Source organism: Natrix helvetica, assembly GCF_964273705.1.
Source record: "Natrix helvetica genome assembly, chromosome: 1".
Classification (NCBI taxonomy): Eukaryota; Metazoa; Chordata; class Lepidosauria; order Squamata; family Natricidae; genus Natrix; species Natrix helvetica.
Window position 1 is genome coordinate 45,156,593 of NC_138548.1, and position 27,085 is coordinate 45,183,677.

At 41.6% G+C, this 27,085-nt stretch overlaps 1 protein-coding gene across 1 annotated transcript in view; it reads left to right on the forward strand.

Annotated features, from left to right (window-relative positions):
• The window catches only part of LOC309386001 (uncharacterized protein), a 31,191-nt gene that overhangs the window by 2,658 nt on the left and 1,448 nt on the right, over positions 1–27,085 (forward strand). Inside the window, exons 2-7 of the mRNA XM_081940896.1 lie at positions 718–988; positions 4,328–4,475; positions 6,890–7,080; positions 22,043–22,668; positions 23,383–23,650; positions 26,407–26,554. Coding sequence (XP_081797022.1) covers positions 718–988; positions 4,328–4,475; positions 6,890–7,080; positions 22,043–22,668; positions 23,383–23,650; positions 26,407–26,554 — 1,652 coding nt within the window. The remainder of the gene's footprint in view (positions 1–717; positions 989–4,327; positions 4,476–6,889; positions 7,081–22,042; positions 22,669–23,382; positions 23,651–26,406; positions 26,555–27,085) is intronic.

Sequence of the window (27,085 nt, forward strand, 5' to 3'; positions counted from 1 at the left end):
CCGTTCTCTCCCTCAGTCAAACGCCTTAGCATCAGAACATTTTTCAGGTGGGGAGGGGGAGTAGAATGTCTAAACTGACAGCCTGCAGGCCAGATGAGTTATGCACTGGCCAAGCCCATGCCTAAGTGGCAGTTGGAACAGAGTTCTTTTCAGGTGGGGAGTGGGAGTAGAACATATAACTCCTTAGCAACAAAGTGTGTTAATAATAATATAACAAAAAACTAATGAACTGGTGGTCATTTCGAAAAATCCTTTCTTAGTGAGCACCTAGAAGTCAAGAGGAACATATGTGCCAAATTTCAAGTTTGTCGGCTTTACGGTTCTGGAGATTTCGTGATGCTGCATGTGTGGTATTTCACTTTTATCTATATAGATAAATGTTCAACCCAGCATTAGCGAAAACCTTTTATGTTTTGACCATTTCATTTCCTGGAAACATTTGGTTGCATGAACGTCCTGCTATCAGAGACTCAACAAATCTCAGGAAATCCTGAATGCTTTTGAAAAATTCCTGGCTATCAGAGAAGATGATCAAAGCATTGGTCTTACTAAAGCACACAGTTGTAGTCCTTCTATCCTGGTTAAGTGAAAAAGATGAAATAGTGAGTCATTCATTCCTATTTTGGGGAGAATTAATTACTCAGATTACTCCCTGTCTAATCCGTGTTCCCCTCCACCCCACAATCCCTACCCTGATTTTCTTTTCTTTTTTTCAAGCTTCATGGGAAAAACCTTTTGACGCTCGTTTGACCAGAAAAAAAGACTTCTTTATAGATGCAAACACAACAGTGCAGATTGATTTGATGACACACATGGACTACTATAACATTTTCCGTGATGAAGATCTTTCTTGCTGGGTGGTAGAAATTCCTTATAAAGGAGACGTTACGGCATTATTTATTCTACCGGATGAAGGGAAGTTAGAACATGTGGAGGCAGCTTTGGTGACAGAAACCCTGTCTAAATGGACAACCTCTTTGACGCATAAGTAAGTCTTTTCTCAACATTGTTGTAACCCCCTTTCTTCTAAATTTTTATTTCTTGAATTAATTTTTTATAAAATCAAACACTTTTATGTTGTACAAACACGATATGCGAGATTGGCCGCAAATCCTTCAAGAGTTATTTCTAACGAATTATCAGGTCTATATTAAGCAGAAAAATATTTCTTTGATTCCTTCTAGTTACCTGAAAGGGCCAATCTAGATACGACACTAAATACAGATAGTCCTCAAATTTACAATGGTTCATTTAGTGGCCATTCAAAGTTACCATGGCACTGAAAAAAGTCTGGGGAACCTGGGGAAGCAGGATTCACTTAACAACTTACGTTGCTAACTTACCAGCTGCAGTGATTCACTTAACAATTATGATAAAAAAGATTGTAAATTGGGGCAAAATTCACTTGGATTGGATTGGATTTATTAGATTTATATGCCACCCTTCTCCCAGAGGACTCAGGGCAGCGTACAGCATTAAAAAACACATAGTACAAAAGTTAAAAGGAAATTAGAAACAGTCCAAAAAACAAACCCAATTTATATAACACTCACATTTTAAAAATTAAATAAAATTAACAGGCCAGGCCGGCTTGCTGGAAAAGCCAACTTTTTAGGGCGCGTCGGAAGGACCGGAGGTCAGGGATTATGCGAAGCTCCGGGGGCAGCTCATTCCAGAGGGAAGGCGCTCCCACAGAGAAGGCTCTCCCCCTGGGGGTCACCAGCCGACACTGTCTGGCCTACGGCACCCTGAGGAAGCCAACTCTGTGGGATTGTACTGGACGGTGGGAGGCTATTGGTGGCAGTAGGTGGTCTCGCAGGTACCCTGGGCCTAAGCCATGGAGCGCTTTAAAGGTCATAATTAGTACCTTGAATCGCACCCGGAAGACAACCAGTAACCAGTGCAGGCCGCCTAAAAGGGGTGTAACATGGGACCACCTAGGTACCCCCATGATAACCCGCGCAGCCACATTCTGGACCAGCTGAAGCCTCCGGGTGCTCTTCAAGGGCAGCCCCATGTAGAGAGTGTTGCAGTAGTCCAGGCGAGAAAGGACAAGGGCATGAGTGACTGTGCACAGAGCATCCCGATCCAGGAAGGGGCACAACTGACGTACCAGGCGAACCTGGCAAAAGGCCCCCCTGGTCACGGCCGTCAGATGTTCTTCTAAACTAAGCCGCGTATCCAGGAGGACTCCCAGATTGCGAGCCTTCTCTGAGGGAGCTAAAATTTCTCCCCCTATCATCAAAGATGGAACAAAATGCACAAATCGGGATGATGGAAACCACAGCCACTCAGTCTTGGAGGGATTGAGCCTGAGCCTGTTCCTCCCCATCCAGATCCGCACAGCCTTCAGGCATCGGGACATCACGTTGAGGGCATCGTTTGGGTGGTTTGGGGTAGAGATGAAAAGTTGGGTATCATCAGCATATTGATGATACCGTACCCCAAAACCACGGATGATCTCGCCCAGCGGTTTCATATATATGTTGAACAGTAGGGGTGAGAGAACCGACCCCTGGGGCACCCCACAAGGGTCGCGCCTGGGGGTCAATCTCTGCCCTCCAGTCAACACAAACTGTGACCGATCCGATAGGTAGGAGGAGAATCACCGTAAAACAGTGCCCCCCACTCCCAACCCCCCAAGTCTTTGCAGTAGGATACCATGGTCGATGGTATCGAAAGCCGCCGAGAGGTCTAATAGGACCAGGACAGAGGAGCAGCCCCTGTCCCAGGCCCACCAGAGATCATCGACCAACATGACCAATGCCTTCTCCGTGCTGTACCCGGGCCTGAAACCCGACTGAAACGGATCCGGGTAGACAGCTTCATCCAGGTACTGGGGAAGCTGACGTGCTACCACACTCTCGACAGCCTTCGCTACAAAGCGAAGGTTGGAGACTGGACAGTAGTTGGCTAAAGAAGCTGGGTCCATGGAAGGCTTCTTAAGGAGGGGCCTCACCACCGCCTCCTTCAAGGCGGTGGGAAAGAACCCCTCTCTCAATGAAGTGTTGGTAATCGCCTGGAGCCAGCCTCGTGTCACCTCCCGGGAAGCCGAAACTAACCACGACGGACATGGGTCCAGCACACAAGTGGCAGCACTGAGTCTCCCCATAATCCTGTCCATGCCCTTGGGGGTCACAGGGTCAAATTCATCCCAGATTGTCTCCTCAAGATTCATCACCGTCAGCTCGCCCAAATCTACCCAGTCAGAGTCCAAGCCTGTCCAGATCTGAGCGATTTTATCCTGCAGATACTGAACAAATTCTTCAGCCCTACCCTGCAGGGGGTCTTCCCCAGTTCCTTGGTTAAGTAAGGAACGGGTCACCCTGAACAGGGCGGCTGGGCGGTTATCTGCGGACGCGATAAGAGCGGAAAAATGTTGCCGTTTTGCCGCTTCCATCGCCACTAAGTAGGATTTAATATGAATTCTTACTAGTGTTTGATCAGATTCGGACCGGCTGGCCCTCCAGCCACTCTCTAGGCGTCTTTTCCGGCGTTTCATCTCCCAGAGCTCCTTGGTAAACCAGGGAGCCACCCGGGATCGACACCGGGTCAGAGGCCGCAAAGGCACAATGCGATCCAAGGCCCCAGCGGCCGCCCTATCCCAGGCTTCCACTAGGGCTTCGGTTGAGTTGTGAGCAAAGGATTCAGGAAAAGTCCCAGGCTCCATCAGGAACCTCAAATATCTCACTTAGCAACAGAAATTTTGGGCTCAGTTGTGATTGTAAGTCAAGGACTACCTGTATGGGTAAGCACCAAATAATTTTAATTTTAAACAATTATTTAGACCTAAATGAGATATAACTATGGAATTTGTAAAGATGGTATTCTAGATAGTTGACCAACAATTTTGATGACAGTATTCATGTGGGGAGGGAGGGAAAGAGAGAGGGAGGGAGAAAGAAGGGGGGAGGGTGAGAGAGAGAATGAATAAGGACATACCAGCTATCTCTCTCTGATGGCATTTCTGCCTGCAACCCTGTCTAAATAAAGGAGCTGAAACTGGTTTAGTGTATCAACGTGATTCACATAGCGGAGTGTTCTTACTTAATTAGTTTTTAATTTATAAAGAAAGAGTGATCTCTTTCCTGTAGAACTTTCCCCAACATATTATATGTGAGGCATCTTGGAAAAGAGGCATTGTTAATTCATTTTGTTATCGATTTTTCTCACCTTTTTCTCCTCCTATTTTCTTCTTAAATAAAATAAGAAAATTTATTTATTTGATGTATGTATGTATGTATGTATGTATGTATGTATGTATGTATGTATGTGTGTATATATGTGTATGTATATAATATTTGTTTTCTCCATTTTGGTTAATCAGAAATATAAATCTGCACTTTCCTAAATTTAACATTTCTGCAATTTATGACGTCAAAGACTTGTTACAAAGAATGGGAGTGACGGCTGTCTTTAACGATACTAGTGACTTATCTGGAATCACTGGAGAATGCAATCTGAAGGTTTCAAAAGTACGTATGGGAATGAGGTTGGTGACTGGTATATTGCCCTTTTCCTTGAATCAAATATTTTCAAAAAAAACCTCTTTATTCATCAGGCTTTATGCCAAGGAATCTGAAAAAAAAGTTAGTTCTAGCCTCCGTCTAAGAAAAGGTGAAGAACTCTTGAGAACAGCTTCTATTGTATTGCTTCTTCTTTTCTCCTTTTTCTGCTCAATTGTGTCTCACTCTTGGAGACTGTCTGTACAAGTCCCTGCAGTTTTTTTAGCAAAGTTTTTTAGAAGTGGTTTGCCATTGCCTCCTTCCTAGGGCTGAGAGAAAGTGACTGGTCCAAGGCACTGGTGGGTTCTGAACCCTGTTGTAACCGGTAGGGTGCAACGGGTCCGGGCGTCTACCACATGAACGCAAGCAGCACGCGCGCACACACGTGCAGCATACGCATGTGTACTTACCGCCTGTGATGCTCCATGATGCCTCCGCAATGCTCCAGCTGCTTGACGGAGTGTTGCGCAGGCGCTGTATGCTCCATGTGTGTGTGTGTGGAAGCCCCGAAGAGCTCAAATACCGGTAAGGAGCATGGACGGGTGGGGGGGGCCTCCAGAGCATCATACTGGAACGGTACCTGGTGCTCCCAGCAGACACCAGTATGCCTGTACCAGGGCGTACCGGTCGTAACCCACTACTAGTCCAAGGTCACACAGCTACATCCAAGGCAGAACTAGAATTCATGGTCTCCTGGTTTCTAGTCTGATGCCTTAACCACTATACCAAATCGGCTTTTATTTTATTTTTAAAAAAGTTCTTTCAGGAAGCTCTTACTGATATACAATTCTTCAGCTTTTAGCCTTTTTGTGAGTAATAAGGAATGGAATACAATAACAGAGTTGGAAGGGACCTCGGAGGTCTTCTAATCCAACCCCCTGCTCAGGAAATAAAATTACTTCACATTTTAATCATAGCTTCTCCAATTTTACAATTTTAAATCATACCACGAGCTGAAATCAAGTCATTTCTCTGATAGCAATACAGCCATTTTTAAAAAAATGCATTTGATACCAATGCATAAAATGCACAGAATACAGAAATACATTTTTAAGTTAAAAATGAACAATTTAGACAAAGCTGCAAACAAAAAGGTTGGAGTAATATGAAAACAAAAATTTGGAGTAATATGCCCTCAAATGTATATAAATTTTATGGCTAACTTTTTTTTTAAAATGCTCAAATTGACATGGAAAGGGTAGCCTATATCAGCTAAGGAGAAACAGGGAGAGAGAAAGGGAGAAACTGAGGGACACCAAAGTAGAAAAGGTTACTCCCTCTCAAATGGAATTCTACAGCTAAATATAGGTTGAGCAATCCATTGCTAGCTTGGCTTTGTGTGCCTCTTTCAAACAAAACTGGTGGCAGCCATAACTGGATGAGGGTGGTGGGGAGTGTTGTCCACAACCTTTTGGGCACACCAGTTGAAGATTATCTGAAAACTATAACTGATCCAGAATGCAGTGGCATGGGCAGTTATGGATACACCCATGTCACACTTCTATTCCACAAGCTGCACTGACTCCCAGACTTTGAATGGTTGTCACTTCTTAAGCCCATGGTTGCATGGATTCAGGTCAGTGGTCGGTTCCTACTGGTTCAGACAGTTCGACCAAACTGGTAGTGGTATGGCGGCCTGGGCCACTGAAACCGGCAGTGACCCATGCCTGCCACACCCCCAAATTGTTTCCCTGGTCTCTTCTCCCATCGCCGGCATGTTTCAGCGCATGTGCAGCAGTTTTCCGTCAACTGCGGATGCACAGCAATACACAGCAAGGCACGGCGGGCGCACAAGCAAGCGAAGTGAGCACCGTGCACGCAAAACACCCTCTCAGCGAACTGGTAGTAAACTGGTTAGGAACCCACCACTGGTTCAGGTTATTTGTGGGACTGCTTCCATCCCGTTTTTCTATCAATTAAAAGATGCACAAATTTAAAAGAAAATTCAAAGTCTTTTCCCTAGTTGACACAGATCCTCTTCAACTCATGAACACAAAAACCCTTATTTAACAGCTTCCAACACAAAAAGAAATCATCAAAATAAATATCGGCCCATATGTTTGTGTCACGGGCATATGTACAAAGACACATCTCCCACTCTTTCCCCCAAACTCCCCTCATAAATTGGATGTGGTGACCTTCCATGATGCCAAAGCATTGACCCTGCTAATTTATTTCACAATATATTTTCCAAACCTATAATTCACGCTCCCCCCATTTTTTTTAAAGTTTTGGTATACAAAGTGAGATGTCTTAATATAGAAAATGATTGTGTCAAACAGAAGAGTTACTTCAAGGATCCTCAGACAATGATTATTACGATATTCATCAGTGACTAATGTAAGGTAAAGCTTTCATTGGTTAAAACTGTTTTCTCCCTGCAGGCCATTCATAAAACTATGCTGAACATTCATGAGGGTGGTACAGAGGCAGCAGCCATCACTGCTATACAATTTATGCTACGTTCTGCTAGAATCAAACCTTCACTTTCTATCACATTTAACAGACCTTTCGTGGTGATAGGTGTGGCTAAGGCAACGGACAGCATTATTTTTATGGGGAGAATTATGAATCCGTCTGAAGAATAAATATTAGAATATGCCATTCTGTTCAGGTAATGATAAAAATACCTCCCTAAAAGCAATGGCTAGTCCGGACTAATAGAAGAGAACCTGCAATTTCATTATAATTGATGGAAGCCATTTTTTTTGTGAGAAAAGTAAGAAAACATGTTCAAAATGTTTTACAATAAAATTGTTGTTAAGCTCAGTTATTTTGTAGGTTAACCTTTTGTACTACCATTTGAAAATCTGAAGCTAATTTCTACTGTTGGGAAAGGACAATTCTAATTGCCACATCTCAGTACAATATTTTTGAGTTAGGAAATGTCTGGACAATAACAAGCCTTTAAGCACATACAGGTATATGGAGTATGACAGAAGTGTATACATTGTACATAATATGGAAATAAACACATTTTTGGCTTAAGCATGACGACTCTTTTATATTCAGAAATAAATAACAGCAGAAAGAGGAACTATAAATATTTCTGTGTCACAACTGATCTCTAACTACACAGATTCCTGTTCTAAATATGATGCTATCAGGGATTACGGTAGGTATGAATCTTCATAAAATATGTTTTCAATCCAGAATGAAACAGTCTCACAGAAAGGTTTTTGAGGTAACTGTTCCTTTGGAACAAAACTTGAAATAATTTGAATGATCTTTGTACTTTGTATTCCTGCAACACTGTTTTTCACCGCAGGATTGCAAGAGTGGAAAGGTGGATAATCCCCGCTAAATGCTGCTGACAATCCAATATGCAGATAATCTGTCCAGAGGCATGGTTTTTAAAAAATATTTTAAAATAAAAATAAAATAAATCCCATATAAAACAATGAGAACACAGTTTCACTCTAATTAACTGAAAGATTTCTTTAGATTAACAGTCACACTCCTCAACAGAATTTGAATCCTTTTCACTTTCTTAAATAAATGCTATAGATTGCTGAACCAGCTGATCGCAGGTCAAAGACAGCAACACAAATTTAAACATTCCTTTCAATTACTTTGTCTCCTCTATGAGATTTTGTTAATAAAATCATATTTAAAATCCCTTCCTTCTTTCCTCTCTCCCTCCCTCCTCCAGCCAGCCAGCCAGCCAGCTATACATCCACCCATCTACCTTTCCACCACTAAGACTTTTCTTACACCATTTACCCAACCTCTGTAACTGAACAGCCAATTTTTCATGAATGGATATCTGCTGGAGGAAAATGCAGCTTATGAATTGATCTTGTCAGATCACTAAATTAAAGCCTTTTCCTACACCATTTCCCCAAATATCAGGTGACTGGGCTGCCCATTGGCAGAATATCCTTGTCCTTTTTGATGGCTAAATTTTATATGGAATTGATGAAATTCTGTCTGTATTTTAAAGAGAGAAATAACAGTTCTGAAATTGGGAATCTGATATGAGCAATGATTAGGGAAACAGTTTTTATAATTATTAGAAAAATGAGGTTTATTAATAGAAAATACATTAATAACCCAATGGACAAAGTGCAGGATGTCAGGCGCAAATAAGCAGGGCTATTCATAAAGGTTGCAGCATAAATTATTTATTCAAGTCTATACACAAGAATCTAGTCAACTGTCAGAACTAACTTGGATCTCTTCTGGCAACATAAGGATTCTAAACTAATGACACGTGTAACTCCACCCTCCAGCTCTGCCTGCTCTTCTACTACACAGCAATCATTACAGTATAGATTAAGAGGGTAGATAAAGAAATCCTTAAGCTCTATGTTATCTTGATTGGCTCCTTGTGGACAATGGATTATGAGGTGCTGAAGATCTTGTGTTATTGGATTCATATCCAATGACACATATTTGAAAGCAGGTGTGGGTTGCTGCCGGTTTGACTACTGGTTTGCAACCTGTGTGCAACCTGTGTGCGCACTGTTCAATGTAAATTGTTCTTCGCGCATGCACAGAACAATTTACAGTGAACTGTGCCCGCGCAGTCACTAAAAAACAAAATGGCGGCGGCCCAGTGACAATGATGGAACCGGTTAAGGGGTGTGGCAGGCCTGGGTCACTGCTGGTTCTGTGACCTAGGCCTTAATTCCACTACCAGTTCGGCCGAACCAGGCTGAACCAGGAGCAACCCACCTCTGCTTGGAAATTGATAACTAGCCTAATGCTTTTTTTATCTGTTCAGGCCAGATAATATCAAAATAAAATACAGAATGTATTAATAAAAGATAAAATCATAACAAATATGATCAACATTTTACATTAAAACAATAAGGAAAACTTTTGAAAGAATGCCATACTAAGGTGTAGGGGAGTAGAAAAGACCGAAGGCTGGAAAGAGAGGTGGAACAACAGAAGAAAGTATCTTCAGACCAACATAAGATGATTCTTTGCAAATGATGCCTTATCATAGAGATTACAGGTAGTCCCCGGCTTAGAAATATTTGTTCAGCAGCAGTTCAAACTTATGATGGTTTGGGAAAAGGTGATTTACGGCCTATCCTTACACTTACCACTATCATGCCACTGTCACGGTCATGTGAATACCATTCAGCTGTTTGGGATACAGCCTGCATTTACCACTGATTACAGCATCCCTTGGTCTCACATTTGCAATTTGTGACTCTTCCAGCAAGCAACTTCAATGAAGAAAGCTGGAGTCACTTAATGACCATGTTATTTGCTTAATGAATGTGGCGATTCACTTAATGGCTGCAGTAAAAAATGGCTATAAATCAGGCCTTGTCACATGATGACTTGCTTTATGACCTCACTGACTTACAATGGAAATTCTGATCCCAATTGTAGTTGTAAAATGAGAATTACCTGCAAGGAAAATGAGCTTGAGGGAAATATGCTGGGTCTGTTACCTAGGTAAAAGGAGTTGAAACATTGTTCAAACTCTGGGAAACAAGATATTACTCAGAAGCGACTCAGAAGAATAAGATAAGGAACGTCCTCACCTTTTTCAGCCTCTCTTCTTGGATTGATGCCAAGTACACTATTTCAAGAAGAGGCTGACAAGCTGAGGCTTCCCAAGAGGAATTTCATATTAGAATTGGATTTCTGGCATTTGTTTCTGAGGAACACTGCATTCAGTGAATAATCCCAGTTCTTTTTCCTGGCTGCAGCTTCACTTCCAGTTGGTGACTTTCCCCAGCTAGAAGATCTCACTGCTGTTGATATTCTCCATCATCCTTAGTTTATATAGTCTGGTATCCCCTCAAAAACAACTCCTTTATTACTGCTCAGCTTTACTTTGAGTTTGCCCAAGGAGTTTTTAAACAAACAAAAAATCAAGGACTAAACCTGAAGCAGACTAGTCATTAGAAATAGAAGTATGCTTGCAATTCCAAAACGCATGAACAGACACAACCATAGTTTCAGTGGGAAACTGTGAACATCCCAGAACAAGCTAAATCCAAAAATTCTAGGGAATTTCTGCAAGCTTGGCACTCAGACAAATCAGCCATCAACAAACACATAGAAATAAACCAAATTTACAGACCATTAAAAAAAAACTATTAAAAAAGTTTTTTTAAAAAGGATACAAAAAGACAAGAATACATCCTCTCCAGCAACAAAAACCCAGATAAGCAGGGATTAACACCAGACAAACAATCAAGAAGATAACAGTACTTTAATCAAGGCACTACCAGAAAGAAAATCACATCCACATCAACATTGCCAGGACAAGTTTATAAACAAGGGGCAAACTCTGCCCTCACTAGCACTGAAGACGTTACCTAATCGGATAATGAAACATCTTCAGGCAAACAACCAAGCTCTTGGACCCTACAGTTCAACCCTAAGCTATAAATATTATCTTCTATTGATAAGAAGTCTAGAATGAAAAACAAGGATGGTTGAAAACACTGCGTATAATTATTATAGAGAAGATGTTGGGAGTCAAAATGTATGTCTTCGTGTATCTGAATAGTTGTAATGTAGAAGCAAGGCAGAATTGTTCAAAGTTGCATTATAAGACATAAAAAGAAATAATAACTTTAAGCTATAAGAAATAGATTTCTGTTGGGCATAACAAATAATTCCTAAAGATAATAATTATTCAATAATGGAACATCTTGCCCTGGGAGATGATGGACTCTCCTTCACTGGATCTATTTCAACAGAACCTACATGGATATTAGTCAGTGCTCAGTACTGTAATTGTGAATTCTAGTACTGGGCAAGAGATTGGATTAGATGATTTCTTGAAGTGTCTCTTCCTTCAGAGTCTTTCCTATCCTGCTCCCTTTGAGAGGCCTTTGGACTATCACTAATAGAATTTCTGATGATATAACCAAATTATTTAGGGTTAAGCCCTGCCATTTGTAAATCTTTCAGTGTTCTCTATCTTACTTGGAATTCTGTAACTCAGTTGCTAATTATTACTCAACTAAACAAATATCTATGGCTGGTTGAACTGGTATCAGTTCACAGTTATTTGTTCTGCTTTCAGTAAATAATCCAGCTGGTTTAAGTTCTTGCGGTCATATGTCTTACTAAATAATATTTTTAATGCAGTTTTTTTATAACATATATGAAAGTGCCTCAAACATTTCAATTATTTAACTTCTCCAGTCTGTATTATATAAACTTTTCCAATATTTATAAGATTCTAATCGATTTAATTTCCCAATTGTAGAATAGAATGATCGTGGCCCCAAGTCAGTTAAACTAAGTCATAGCAAATTCATTGACAACCTAACCATAACTATTAATCATGCTGCTAAATAATGTTTGTATGTTCAGAGTCATCCTAATCTGATTAAGAAACAGGCACAAAATACTCATGCTGCACTAAGGAACATCTTCTGCACTTCCAATACATTACTGGTATTGCTACTGAAAAACAAAAAAAAAGGCTACTATTCTTAAAAGGCCTTGGTTTCATCCAGCAGGAACATTCTTATGATTGAATCAGAAGTGGTATTCAGCAGATTCTGACCAATTCTGGAGAACCCGTAGCGGAACATTTGAGCAGTTCGGACAACTGGTAAATACCACCTCTGACTGGCTCCACCCCCATCTATTCTCTGCCTCCTGAGTACTAGCTGATCAGGAAGGAATGGAGATTTTACAGTATCCTTCCCCTGCCATGCCCACAAAGCCACACCCACCAAGCCATGCTGCACCCACCAAGCGACGCCCACAGAACTGGTAGTAAAAAAAAATTGAATCTCACCACTGGATTGAATATTATAACTTATCATTTAGACAGGAGCTGACTCTCTTCCATTTTCAGAGGAAAAGCTATTGTTCCATGTTTTTGGGATGTCAGAGGAGCAGAAGATTGGAGGCTATTTTTATGACATTTTCCCAGTGTTGTTGAATGGCCTCCTATGAAAAATGTGTTTGAGCCTAACTATAGTCACCTTCCAGAAGTCTCTTAAAATGATTTTATTGTGATAGATTGATCAGTTGTGGGCTGATTCCAAATGCATTCTGAAATGCAGATCTTCCCATTTTTGATGATTGGGTTTTTATACTTTCAATATTATTGTTATTATAGTTTTTGATGGTGTGAGATTCTGAATGTTAATATATAATTGCAACACACACAGAGGCATAAATTTGATTTTTTTAAAAAAAAAATTATAAATTAATTCATAAGTACAGGATTTTCTTCAACGACAGCTTTTTAAAAAATTATTTAGTAGGAGTCTAATACTTTAATAGGATTCTAAACATTCCATTCTAAATATTTAGGTTTGGTGTTGGGGGCTATAAATCTAAAAGAAATACTGTACAATGATTTCTATTCTCTGTTCTAATTGTGATCTAGTTGAAGCATTCTAACTATAGGAAAATTATAATGGAGCATGGAATGTATTGAATTATTTCTTTCTTTTCCATCCTGCCAAATGCTTGATGTGTGAACTAAAATTAAAAAAAAATGGATCTGTGTTCACTTGCCAATCAATCTGGCAACCATACAGATAATATTTCTGTGACGTGAAAGTACGTGCAAAATGTGTTTATGAGGACCCAGGATTCCTCTTCATTTGTAGGGATTGAGTTAGTTTACATCTATTAAACAAGCAATTATTACACATGCATTGCAGTATGTAGCAGCACATGCAACATGCATGAACAATTCATTTCTGAACACCCAACTATGTGGGGAGTTCAGTTTGTATGAACATAGGCTGCAGATTATGTCCAGTACTGGGCAGGAAGTTAGGAGAACAATAGAAAGTTTCCTCTTCCATTTAAAAACTATCAAGTCCAAGACAAATAGAAAAATATTAAAAAGGGAGAAGATGAAATGTTTTCTTCCCTGTCAAAAGAACAGAGTAATGGTCAGATGGGTAGATCAAATGCATACTGTTTTACTAAACAGTAAATCTAATGAATTTCTATACCATCTTTGTCATCATCATCATCATCATCGTCATTGTGTGTCATGTCTGTAACACACACACACATCTCCACAGACACCATTTTTACCATTTATTGGGTATGTTGTTCATCCTTTATATCTAAGCAAGTTATGTCTATCTGCCTGCCTGCCTGCCTGCCTGCCTGCCTGCCTGCCTGCCTGCCTGCCTGCCTGCCTGCCTGCCTTCCTGCCTGCCTGCCTGCCTGCCTGCCTTTCTATCTATCTATCTATCTATCTATCTATCTATCTATCTATCTATCTATCTATCTATCTATCTATCTATCTATCTATCTATCTATCTATCATCTATCTACCTACCTACCTACCTACCTACCTACCTACCTACCTACCTACCTACCTATCATCTGATTTCTGTCTAATTGCTATGCCTGCTCATCTCAAGCAAGTAATCCTGGGCCACGAACAAACATAAAACAGTTAAAAACAACTCTAGTTTCAACTCTATTGCTGAAAAAGCCTTTTTTTGTTTGCCAATCTTTAGGCAATGTTTAAAATAAAGATGACTGTATACCTTTAGTTAATGCTTAAGTGAGTATTTCCACACCATTCTGTAATCTGATGTGTATAAATAGCAGAAGAAAAAGGATAAGAGACCTATTTGAATGAATGAAAGTTCTCCGTATATACAGTGAGTAATCTCATGGGGTGGAGGTGTGGGTTTAAAGTCACTGCATTGAGCTTGTTTGTCTTTTCATGTAGTTTACAAAGTTTATAAAGTGGAAGAGGCTTCTAATGTTATTTGTGGCAATCATGTTTATAATTTGTAGTCCTATATTTGGAATTCTATAAAATATCATTTTAATTGCTTATACTATTTCACTACAATAAATATTTGTGCATTAACTGAAAAGAAAATATTATTTAAAAAGCAACAAAAAGAGTGAATAGATTTCAAATTTGCATAAATCATATGGGGTATATGTGGAGTGTGTGTGTGAGAGAGAGGGAGGGATGGAGGGAGGGGAGAGAGACACAGAGAGAGAGAGATCTCCCCACTGATCTCTCTTAGGATACAAAAAAAAAGCAATTTTCATTGTAATGCAAATTGAAGCTCTGAACTGGTGTATGTAAAAGGAATTCAGATTACCTGAATATTTACAAAGGAAAGTGGCAGAGAAAATTAGTCTTTATTTAGTACATTTTACATCTTAAGTCTACATTAAAAACAAAGATGTGTAGAACTTTATATATTAATCATTAATAAAGAGTAGAGCAGATGCATTTACATATTAAAAGGTTTTATATAAAACTTAAAAGTATAGGCAGGAGAGGAAAACTATTTTCATTTGACAAAATATACATACAGAATCTAAAACAGGGGTAGACAACTATGGCAACTGTTCAGTGGTGGGTTTCAAATTTTTTTGGAACCTACTCTGTGGGTGTGGCCTCCTTTGTGGGAGTGGCTTGCCGGCCATGTGACCTGGTGGGAGTGGCTTGGCAGTCATGTGACCAGGTGGGCATGGCTAACTTGGAAAATGTGGTGAAACTCACTTAACGATGCTCTTGCTTAGCAACCAAAATTTTGGGCTCAATTGTGGTCATAAGTTCTTTTTCTTTCTTTCTTTCATCTCTCTCTCCCACTTTCTTTTTTTCTTTTTCTTTTTTTCTCTCTCTCTGGCTCTTTCTCTCTCTCTCCCTCTCTGTCTCCCTCTGTCATTTTCTCTGGGTGTCTATCTGTCTGTCTCTCTCTCTGTATCTCTGTCTCTCTCTCCTCCTTCCCCCATCTCTGTCACTCTGTGTGTGTGTGTCTGTCTGTCTCTCACTCACTCTGTGTGTATGTGTGTGTGTGTGTGTGTCTGTCTCTGTCTCTCCTTCTGTCTCTCTCCCCTCCCTTCCTCTCTCTCTGTCATTCTGTGTATTTGGGTGTGTCTGTCTCTCACTCATTCACTTAATCACTCACTCTGTGTGTGTCTCTCTATCTTTCTCTCCCTCCCTCCCCCTCTCTGTCTCTGTGTGTGTGTGTGTGTGTCTGTCTGTCAGTCTCTCTGATTCCCTCCCTCACTCCCTCTCTCTGTCTGTCTGTCTGTCTCACTCACACACACACACTGTGGTCACCTTGTTGAGTGTTCCAATCACATTTGAAACACTCAACAACTGGCTTGCATTTATGGTATTTTGCAGCATTCTGCAGTCATAGGACCAAAATATATGCTTTTAACCATATATTTTGGTCCTATGACTGCAGAATGCTGCAAAATACCATAAATGCAAGCCAGTTGTTGAGTGTTTCAAATGTGATTGGAACACTCAACAAGGTGACCACAGTGTGTGTGTGTGAGTGAGACAGACAGACAGAGAGAGAGAGGAACAGAGAGGGAGTGAGAGAGGGAATCAGAGAGAGACTGACAGAGTCTGACAGAATCAGAGAGGTACTTTTAACTACCTGGCAGCGGCGTTTTTCCTTGAGGGGCTCCTCAGAACATCCTAAGACTTCGGAGGGAAGCCTCCAGCCCGGAGCAGGAGCAAAGCCCCTTTTCCAACTGGCCTTTCCTCGCTTGGAGGGCTTTGGAGGGAAGCTTCTGCATAAGCCCGGCCGAGTGACAACAAGTTCCCACCGTTACGAAGCCTCGGAGGCTGTAATTTTCTGAGCTGTGCGCGCCCGCTTTTTTTCCACGGCGTGGAGCAGCAGCGAGGTTTGTGTGGCCGGCAATCACTCCAAATGCCATCCGGGAAGACGAGGAACGTGAGGGGGGACCGTTGACGGCCTCCGCAATCATCGCTCGCCTCGCAGAGCCTCGTTGCTGCTCCACGCCGTGGAAAACAGGCGCGCGCGCACAGCTCAGAAAATTACAGCCTCCGAGACTTCGTAACGGCGGGAACTTGTTGTCACTCACCCGGGCTTCTGCAGAAGCTTCCCTCCGAAGCGTTCTGAGCCTCGGAGGCTGTAATTTTCTGAGCTGTGCGCGCCCGCTTTTTTTCCACGGCGTGGAGCAGCAGCGAGGTTTGTGTGGCCGGCAATCACTCCAAATGCCATCCGGGAAGACGAGGAACGTGAGGGGGGACCGTTGACGGCCTCCGCAATCATCGCTCGCCTCGCAGAGCCTCGTTGCTGCTCCACGCCGTGGAAAACAGGCGCGCGCGCACAGCTCAGAAAATTACAGCCTCCGAGACTTCGTAACGGCGGGAACTTGTTGTCACTCACCCGGGCTTCTGCAGAAGCTTCCCTCCGAAGCGTTCTGAGCCTCGGAGGCTGTAATTTTCTGAGCTGTGCGCGCCCGCTTTTTTTCCACGGCGTGGAGCAGCAGCGAGGTTTGTGTGGCCGGCAATCACTCCAAATGCCATCCGGGAAGACGAGGAACGTGAGGGGGGACCGTTGACGGCCTCCGCAATCATCGCTCGCCTCGCAGAGCCTCGTTGCTGCTCCACGCCGTGGAAAACAGGCGCGCGCGCACAGCTCAGAAAATTACAGCCTCCGAGACTTCGTAACGGCGGGAACTTGTTGTCACTCACCCGGGCTTCTGCAGAAGCTTCCCTCCGAAGCGTTCTGAGCCTCGGAGGCTGTAATTTTCTGAGCTGTGCGCGCCCGCTTTTTTTCCACGGCGTGGAGCAGCAGCGAGGTTTGTGTGGCCGGCAATCACTCCAAATGCCATCCGGGAAGACGAGGAACGTGAGGGGGGACCGTTGACGGCCTCCGCAATCATCGCTCGCCTCGCAGAGCCTCGTTGCTGCTCCACGCCGTGGAAAACAGGCGCGCGCGCACAGCTCAGAAAATTACAGCCTCCGAGACTTCGTAACGGCGGGAACTTGTTGTCACTCACCCGGGCTTCTGCAGAAGCTTCCCTCCGAAGCGTTCTGAGCCTCGGAGGCTGTAATTTTCTGAGCTGTGCGCGCGCGCCTGTTTTCCACGGCGTGGAGCAGCAGCGAGGCTCTGCGAGGCGAGCGATGATTGCGGAGGCTGTCAACGGTCCCCCCTCGCGTTCCTCGTCTTCCCGGATGGCATCCTGAGTCATTGCCGGCCTCGCAGAACCTCGCTGCTGCTCCACGCCGTGGAAAACAGGCGCGCACGCACAGCTCAGAAAATTACAGCCTCCGAGACTTCGTAACGGTGGGAACTTCTTGTCACTCGGCCGGGCTTATGCAGAAGCTTCCCTCCGAAGCGTTCTGAGCCTCGGAGGCTGTAATTTTCTGAGCTGTGCGCGCGCGCCTGTTTTCCACGGCGTGGAGCAGCAGCGAGGCTCTGCGAGGCGAGCGATGATTGCAGAGGCCGTCAACGGTCCCCCCTCGCGTTCCTCGTCTTCCCGGATGGCATCCTGAGTCATTGCCGGCCTCGCAGAGCCTCGCTGCTGCTCCACGCCGTGGAAAACAGGCGCGCGCGCACAGCTCAGAAAATTACAGCCTCCGAGACTTCGTAACGGCGGGAACTTGTTGTCACTCACCCGGGCTTCTGCAGAAGCTTCCCTCCAAAGCCCTCCAAGCGAGGAAAGGCCAGTTGGGAAACGGGCCAGAAGACAAGGAACAGCAGTGGCGGCGGGGAGTCAGCCCCGATGCAAAAAAAAAACGCCAAGGGGGCGGGGCCGGAAATTACTTCCGGGTTCATTCTTCAACCGGTTCGCACGATCCGGTGCGATCCGGTAGAAACCCACCACTGCAACTGTTAGATACTAGCAACTGTTATAATGGTTTCTAACAAGGTCCTCTGTTCCGGCGGGAACAAAGGTTTAATCTCATTGGTCGAAGGGTCTGACAGCTCCCTATAAAAGGGCTGCTGTCAGACTGAATCTTCGCTGGATTGTACATACGTGTTCTGTTACAATAGCCTCCTGAAGGTTCCGGAGGGCAAAAAGCACCCTAAGGGCAATCCGGAAGTCCATTCCCAAACTTCCGGTTTGCGCATTGGTTTGTTTTTCAGGGAAGCCTCCAGAGGGTGAAAAACAGCCTTAAAAGAAGGCCAAAGTCAGCTGGCCAGTGCACGCATGTGCTCTGGAGTCTACAGGGCAATGCCTCACATGCCCTAACAAATGGCTCCAACAGCTTTGAACTCCTTTTCTTTCTTTCTTTTTGTGGCAGTGTTTACCTTACTTTTTTATAGAAGCTGTGACTCCTTTCTGTCTCCCTTTTCCTTTTTTTAAAAAAAATTATTGGTTTTTAAAACATTTATAGGAAAGGGTAGGTGGATATACAAAATTTTTTGGCAGCTACATCATGCTGAAGGTAGAAATCTCTCCAAATCTCACAACTTTTACAGAGAAAAAAAAGATAAAAGATAAGCAGAAACAGCATCTTGTTATACATTGTATCAACCATATGTTCAATCATCTCTTTTGCCACTTTCTAATATATCAACAATTACAATGATATTTCAAATATAATTATTTTTGTAACCTGAGTCTTTTCAATATTGCTCCCTCCCCCCTGTCCTCTGGCAGAGCCACAGCCCCTCCTTCCTTCATATCTTGTGTATTGTCGCCTTTTTCACTACCTCTTATAATTTCGTCCTCTAGGAGGGCACTATGTTTTTTAATGAAGGCCTCTGCCTCCACAACTGTATTGATTCTAATTCTGTTTCCCTCCCAGAAGATCAACATTCCTTCTGGCAATAACCATCTAAACCAAACTCCTTTGTTATATAATTTCTTTGATAAGAAGGAATACTTCCTCCTCTTATCTCTTATTTTTTTCGGAATTTGTTTAAGAATGGCAATTTCTTTATCTTTATAGTTTAGTGGTCTCCCCCTTTGGGCCCCTAAAACCTCACCCCTCATGGTCTTCCTAAGAAATTTAACGTGTACTTCCCTTGGAACATTATGTGTTCTAGCATATTCTGAATTGATCCTGTAAACCAGATCCATATCCCACTGCAACTGTTCTTTATCTCTCTTAATATATTCTGCTAAGATTGTACACATAGTATCCTTAAGATCTTCATCTTCTGTCTCCGGTAGGTTCTGGAATCTGAGAAAAAGGGACATTCTTTCAAGTTCCATCTTTATCATGAAATTTTCCAATTCTCTATTCCCCTTCTGAACTGCCTTAACCTCCTCCCTCAGCCCAACCACCCCCTCCTCCAGCACACCAATTCTTTGTTCATTTTCTGTTGTTTGCTGTTGTACATCTCTGAGCTGTTCTTTAAAACCTTCTACCTCTTTTTTTAATTCATTTTGTCCCTTCATAAGAGCCTGGAACATTTGGGTAACAGATAAGTCCTTTGAACTCTCTCCAGTCCCTTCTTGTTGTAGAAATGATGAAATTTTTGTCTGTTGAGTCGTTGGGCTGGATGTAGAGAAGTAGGCGCTGAGGCTGCCTTGCCAGGGGGTGGTTTTCTGGGCCCCATTTGTTAAATTCAGGGATGACTGTAAATCTTATAGAAGAGAAATGGCATCTGTGGAATGTGCAGCTGGGTGAGACCATGGAGGCAGACAAGCCCAGAATTGAAAGTTAATCCTCAATCACAGTTCCAAGCCAAAAGAAGAAAATCAAATAATCCAAATCCAGAAAGACCACATAGCAGGAGGGGCTCCAAGAGACCTTCAGGGGATAGTAATAGTATAAAGCCAGAAATTTCTTCAAAGGTAGTTTCAAAAGGCAAGTTTCATTTATAAGAGTGAACAAGAAGACGGAAGCAGGCCATCTTGCCTCCCCCTTTCACAGGGAACCAGGGAGCAAACCATCAAAAGTTTCCATAAAGTTTTTAAAACAACTCAGCAATCACCTCTTGCAATTGTGATGTAAATCTTTCTCACATAATTAGTACCAGTGATAAAATTCAACTTTTTACTCTCTCTCTCCATTCCGAGATTGAGAGATAGTCCAAATCCCGCTTTACGCGAGGGGGGGGGGGTGAAAGAAAAAAACCCTCCAATCTTTTAATTTCAAATAGATTGAATCCACAATTTACGAAAAGCTGCTGCTCATCAATTAAATGGTGTTAAAAGAGATTGGAGCAAACTTCTCACCTCCAGCATTTCTGCCGCAACTTATAATTGATTATTTCCTTCCGGAATCCATTCGGCGAAGGCGCAGGTAGCCGATAGCTGCGCTATGCACCCCCTTCGCTCCCTGGCTCCTGAGGCAAGGCTAGAAACCCCCCACAGCTGCCGCTGATTCCAGGGGCTCCGGCAAGCTGCCCTACGGCAGGTGGTCCCTCCAAGACCACCTGTGCTCCTAAAAGGAGCCCACCGAGGAGGCGAACAGCGGACGCCCAGCGTCCATCGCCTTTGGAAACCGGAAGTCATCTCTCTCTCCCTTTTCCTTTTTGAAGCATTTTGCAAGCTTGTTTTAAGTGAATTGGACCAAGGAACACTTAAATATTTTTTTTCTCTTTCTATCTACAACTTTTGCATTTTCATATTTTCATATTTACATATTTTTATTTGGAAATTGTTCCCTTATTCTAATTTTTTTTGTTCTAGTTCCCCTTTTTTATTTTTATACTTTTTATTTTTCCTCTTTTTAATTGGAACCAATTGGATAAGGGCATACAAGAGACCAAAGATTTTTACCTTTTGGTTTTTTTATATTATTGTATATTTTTCTCTTTTCTCTTTGTGGCTCTTCTGTTGCCCCCTAATCCTGTTTAGTGTTCTATTTTTAATTTTTTTTACCTCCCCATGGTTATGTGGGGCCATTATTTCACCTTACACTAGGTGGATTAAAACATACAAAAGAAAAAATTTGGAAGATGAGTATATTTTATTATCAGTAGAAGTTTTTTTTTAAATGAATGACAGGTTTTTAAAAACTCAGCCCAATCTACAGTATTACAGCAAACTCAGACCCTTCTAACCTAAAACAAATGAATCTCAGAGGCTTTACGTATGTCCCAAGGGTTCTTTTCAAAAGGCAACTGGCCTTTTTTTGTTTTTTTCTTGAAAATATTTTGCTGCGAAGAAGCCTCTTGGATGAGAAATGAAACATTTTCAAGAAAAAAACAAGAAAGACCAGTTGAAAAGCACCTTTGGTGACAACTAAGGCCTGGATGATTGAGAATCTCCAATATGTATGTATGTATCTATGTATGTTGCATTTTTGCTGATAAATAAATGAAAGGAGACTAATATAGATCTGTTTCAAGCTATTTAGCTCTCATCAGCTATTCATACCCTTGCTGGGGTTCAATCTTGGGCTGTTTTACATGTTAGGCAGTTATATTAACCTTTAAGCCACAACTTCTCCTCCCTTATCAGCTGAGCCAGGGGAATGATTAAGTGTTTTATCAAAACACCTGGTATGCCCAAATATGGGAGGGAGCATGCTGCTACCCTTTTGCCTTTCAGCTCCATTTATTTCTGTCCGGAAGGCTCCTGGAGTGGGGCTGAAAAGCAATATGCTCCCTCCCATATTTGGGCATACCAGGTTCTTTGACAAAACACAACACACACACACACACACACACACACATATGTACCAAATGTACCAAAAATGTTCACGACTACCACATGACATGGGTTTGAAATAAGTAGAGCATAAATTTATATTACCACATTCTTGACTTTAAAAAAAAAAACAATTTATCATCAACATCCTTTAATGCTGACCTTCAGCTAGAAACCAAAATACTGCAAGACTGTACAGAAAATGAATTTTACTAACACAGTTTATAAATAAAATAAAACCCCTCTTCTTTATCCCTATTTTCCTTTGCAGAATAAATTACCGGCAAGATGAACAGGATCATTCATCTGAGTTTGGCCTTGATAGTGTTTTCCCTCGTCAGCCATGGCCACCATGATGTCAATCATCACCACGATCATCATGACCCCAAAGCTGCTATCAAGATCCAACACAATATTGATCATTTTGCAATTGAACTCTACAAAATACTGGCTGCAAGATCAGATGGAGAGAACGTTGTTTTCTCACCCTGCAGCGTTTCTATATTGCTTTCAGTCCTGTTATTGGGAACACATTCAAACACGCATGCAGAGATTTTAAAGGGCCTTGATTTTAACATGACAAACATTCAGGAAGATGAGATCCACCAGGGGTTTCATGAACTTCTCCATCTGCTCACACATTCAGAGGAGGATTACAAGCTGGATATCGGACAGGGCCTGTTTTTAAAGGAAGGCATACAACCATTGCAGACATTTCTAGATAAGATTAAGGAATTCTATGAAGCAGAAATCCAAGCCACAAAGTTTCAGGATCCAAAAGAAGCTGAAAAACAGATCAATGATTATATAAAGGAAAAAACACATGGGAAAATTGCAGAACTAGTCAAGGATCTTAACCCAGAAACAGTCTTTGTTCTCACAAACTACATATTCTTTCGAGGTAACCATCACAGAGAAAAGGAATGATTCCTCCACTAAAGGAAATATCCAAAGATACTCTTTGAGACAGAGCGAACCTTTTTGAGTTTGGTGAAAGAGGGGTGGAATTGCTCAAATTCAGGGAAAAAATGTAATTTCTTATCAATACAAAGTACATTCACTGAAAAGCTCTCTTACCCAAAGTGGCATAACTGATATCTCAGACTAGTGGACATTATTCCTGTTCTTCATAGAATTGGATTACAAATGCAACTAAAATGCATCCTTGTAGAGTTTAAAAACAAGAAAAAGAGAAATGGACTGACTGTTCTAAATAATTCTGCTTCATATAAGATCACAGGCTGAACATCTCAACAGTAAAAGTCCATAAGGCTGTGCAGAATTTAGAATGGGTGTTTTCTCTTCAACCAAGATTGAAATAAAATGTGTCATGAAAGAAGGTACCTGGCCATTTTCTTCTGACAGCAATACAGCAGCTGCATTAATTCACTAACTAAGCAGCATTTGCTGTGGATGTGCAGAAATAGGTCCCAGCTTTGTAAGGGTTGGTCAGCATAAGCAAATGAATCCAGAGCATCTTACTAGTTCAAGTTTACCACCTCTTTGCCTCAGTAAAGAAGATCACAGCATCTTCCTGAGGGCAAACCTAATTCACCTCATGCAGGATTGATACTCTTATCCAAACATTACTGTGGGCCTTTTTTTCTCTCTTTAGGACACTGGAAGAATCCTTTTAATCCAGAGTTCACAAGGGAAGAGGACTTCTTTGTGGATCAGAACACAACTGTCAAAGTCCAAATGATGCATAGGACCGGTTGGTTTTACTCCTATTTTGATAATCAGCTGTCTTGCACAGTACTGCAGTTAGACTACAATGGTACAGCCACCACATTTTTTGTTTTGCCTGATCCTAAAAAAGAGAAAGAATTGGATGCCAGTCTGTCAACAGAAACTCTGAACAGATGGGCAAAAAATGCACACAGGTAACACTTCTTTTTAGTGCTTCTATATTTCTCCATAGTTAGTATATTCTTAAAGGGTAACTAAAAAACAATTTAGTGTCCTTGCATTCTGTGCTATGCTCTTCCAAAAGGTACCTCCCTTGATACTGTCCCCCATGTATGAGAGTGGAAGATTTGCTCACTAATTTTTAACAACATTAGTAATTATTCTTCCTTCCTGTTTGTTTCATGTTACTTCATCCCTTTGCAAAATAGCTCAAGACATGCCATTCAGAGACTGATATGTCCCTGTGGAAAATTCTGCACCATTGTTTTAAGTGGTGAAAGAGCATCCTAGAGAAATGAATGATGGTAGAAGAGGTGTGGGGCATTGGTGAGGAGATGCCAATCCCACCTCAGAAGCGTCACACCACCATGAACAAAGCAGAGGGCAATGGCTCCCTAGCTCCTCTACATAAAAAATATAAATATATATTTGCTCAAGTCCCATTTGGCCTTACAATGTTGTGTTTGATCCCTTCATAATACTCTGATACTCTGCTTGTTTCTTGTTTCTTTCTCTTCAGTTTTATTCCTGTATCTTAATTAATCTCAGGTAGGCCAGCATCTGGGTCTGCCATAGAAGTAAAATTCTGCAAGATGGTGAGTGTGGCATCATGATAGAAAAGTGGTGGAGCTTTGACACTTGATATGGTTACCATCTTGTAGATTTTGATGTTCCATGCAGACACTGCAAATTAATTCCCTTTCCCAGATCAAATTGATCACTGGAAACTGGATTAAAACAACAATGTGAATCAAATCAATAGTTCAAATTAGAGGTAGTACTCACTTACTGATCATAATTTGGACCAGCAACTCTATTGTAAAGCGAATCATCAGATTGATAACATCAGTTCATCAATTCCAACTACAGCTATTAATCTAATTAGTTTATGACTATGACTTGTGACTTCCTGCCAGCTTCCCCATTGACTTTATTTTTTAGAAGTTGGCTGTGAAGGTTGCAAATGACAATCACACTACCACAGGACAATCACTGTAAATCACCTCCCCCTCTTTGCTTCTTTAAGCAATCTTTCTGTACTGTGACAGAGAGAAAGAGGGATCACACAAGATGGAATTGTGTGCACCTGTTCTCCAACCACTCATGCAAGTGGAGCTATGCGTGTATGTATACTGGCTTGCCACTTCCCCGGCTCGGTTCCAAATCGGCCGCAGTCTGATCCTGGGTTGCAGCCCAGGGGTTGGGCAATCAGCAGACATGTCCTAATACAGAGAGCCCACATATACTAACTACCTTGGACAGTGATAGTGGAAATAAAACAGTAATAAACAGTGGTTAAAAAAAATAGTTTTGGACCAATGCACATGTACTCAAATTTCTGTGCCTGACCACAATGCACACCAGAACAAGAGTAACATTGTGAGAGCAAAAATCGTACTGTAATGCATTTCAGTATTATCCAGATGAAAAAGGATACAGGTAGTCCTCAAGTTACAACTGCAATTGTGCTCCTAAGCGAACTGCTGTGTTTTGCCACATTTTGTGACATAATTTTTGCCACCGTTGTTAAGCAAATCACTGCAATTGTTGGGTTAGTAACATGGTTCTTCAGTGGATCTGGCTTCCCCATAAAATGTGTTAATCAGAAGTTCACAAAAGGTGATCACATGATTCTAGGATAGGGTAACTGTCATAAATCTGAGACAGTAGCCAATCTGAATTTTGATCACATGACTATCGGGATGCTACAATGGTCATAAGCATGGAAAGCAATCATAGGTCACATTTTCCTGTGCCATTGTAATTTTGAATGGTCACTAAACAAATTGTTACAAGGACTTTGTATTAACTATTGGCTGAAAGTTCTTCAAGCCAGTGGGAAGTAACTGATGTAATGAAAATGAAACTTGTGTTTCATTTTGGTCTGATGAGTTTTTTTTTAATTAATTCATTTATTTATGGTGTTTTGTTTGCTTGACCTTCTTATAGGTTGATGTTTTAGCTTAGTTTTAAGCCACCTAGAAACATGTAAGGTTGGGCAGCCTATAAATTGATTCATTCAATCAGTCAATCAAGTATGATACTCATTTTGTCAACAACTCCTGTTGTCTCCAGTCAAATATTTTAAACAGATTCAAAATGGTTGTTATGATAGCAACTAATACCAAGGATTTCTCTGTTAAAAAATCCAGCTTACATATGGCAATGATGGCTTTGTTATATGTCTTCTGTTTGTGTTTGTTTTACTGATTTTAGTAAGTACTAGCCAATAACCCGGCATTGCTGGGTAGTTATTTATAGGGGGGAAATGTCCAGACCAAATGTAATTTCTAATGTTGGATTTCCTCCCTTACCAGAGGGAGCTCCCTTGTGGAGTACTGTGAAACTGTTACCATGACAACTCCACTGCGCTGCCCAGTATAAGCCATTTTACAGCAGTACAATAGAAGCCATTTTAAGGCACAACAGGTTGTATATTAACAGATTACACATCCCAAGGGGTTTTAGGGGTGTCTTATCCCCACAATATTTTTTTTCCAGAGAGTAAGTCATCTGTGTACCAAGTTTGCTTGAAATTGCTCGAGGCTTTTCAGAGTTATGCTGTCACATACAGAGAGAGGGAGGGTGGGGGACAGGACAGGGACAGGGACATACATACATACATACATACATACATACATACATACATACATACATACATATATTTTACTGGGTGTACTTCTTAACTTCGTGATGTCTAGATTGAAAAAGTCTTTCTGTCTTTCTGAAGGGGTACAGCAAGGGTCTACATTCCCAAGTTTAGCATTTCAGCCACGTACAGCTTAAAGGAACCCCTCTCACAGCTCGGCATTACAGAAATCTTTACTGATCGTGCTGATCTCACTGGAGTCACAGGGGAGCCTTTGAAACTGTCTAAAGTAAGTAAAACTTTTATATTGTTTGCATCATTTCAGCCAGGGGTTCAGCAAAATGAATGCATATTTCACAGCAGCAATGTTAATGATGGGGACCAAATGAAAAGTCTCACCCTTACAAAAAAAGAAATTTCCCTTCCAATTGCTGTTTTGTAAACAACATGTGTGCATCAGATTATCTTTCCAATTGTTCATCGTTACAAAAAGGATAAAGATTGAGATGGCAGCTTACCCATGCTCAGTTTTTCTTCAAACTAACTCATCAAGAAAAGCACTTAATGAAAGTGCAGATGTCTTTACCCAGAAAGTCACAGGAATAATACAGGAAAAGTGAAATTGAGTTTTTAAAAGATATACAGAAAAAAATGGCAACAACAAAGTGTATAAAACAGGAATTGCAGCAACTACAACATATCTAAGGGAAGAAATCCAGTTTGTTTGGATGCATTCCATCTATTTCTCTTGTGGTTATCAAAAGGATTTGCTAGATTAAGAAACTGAAGAGAAAAATGAATTACCATATACATAAACAGC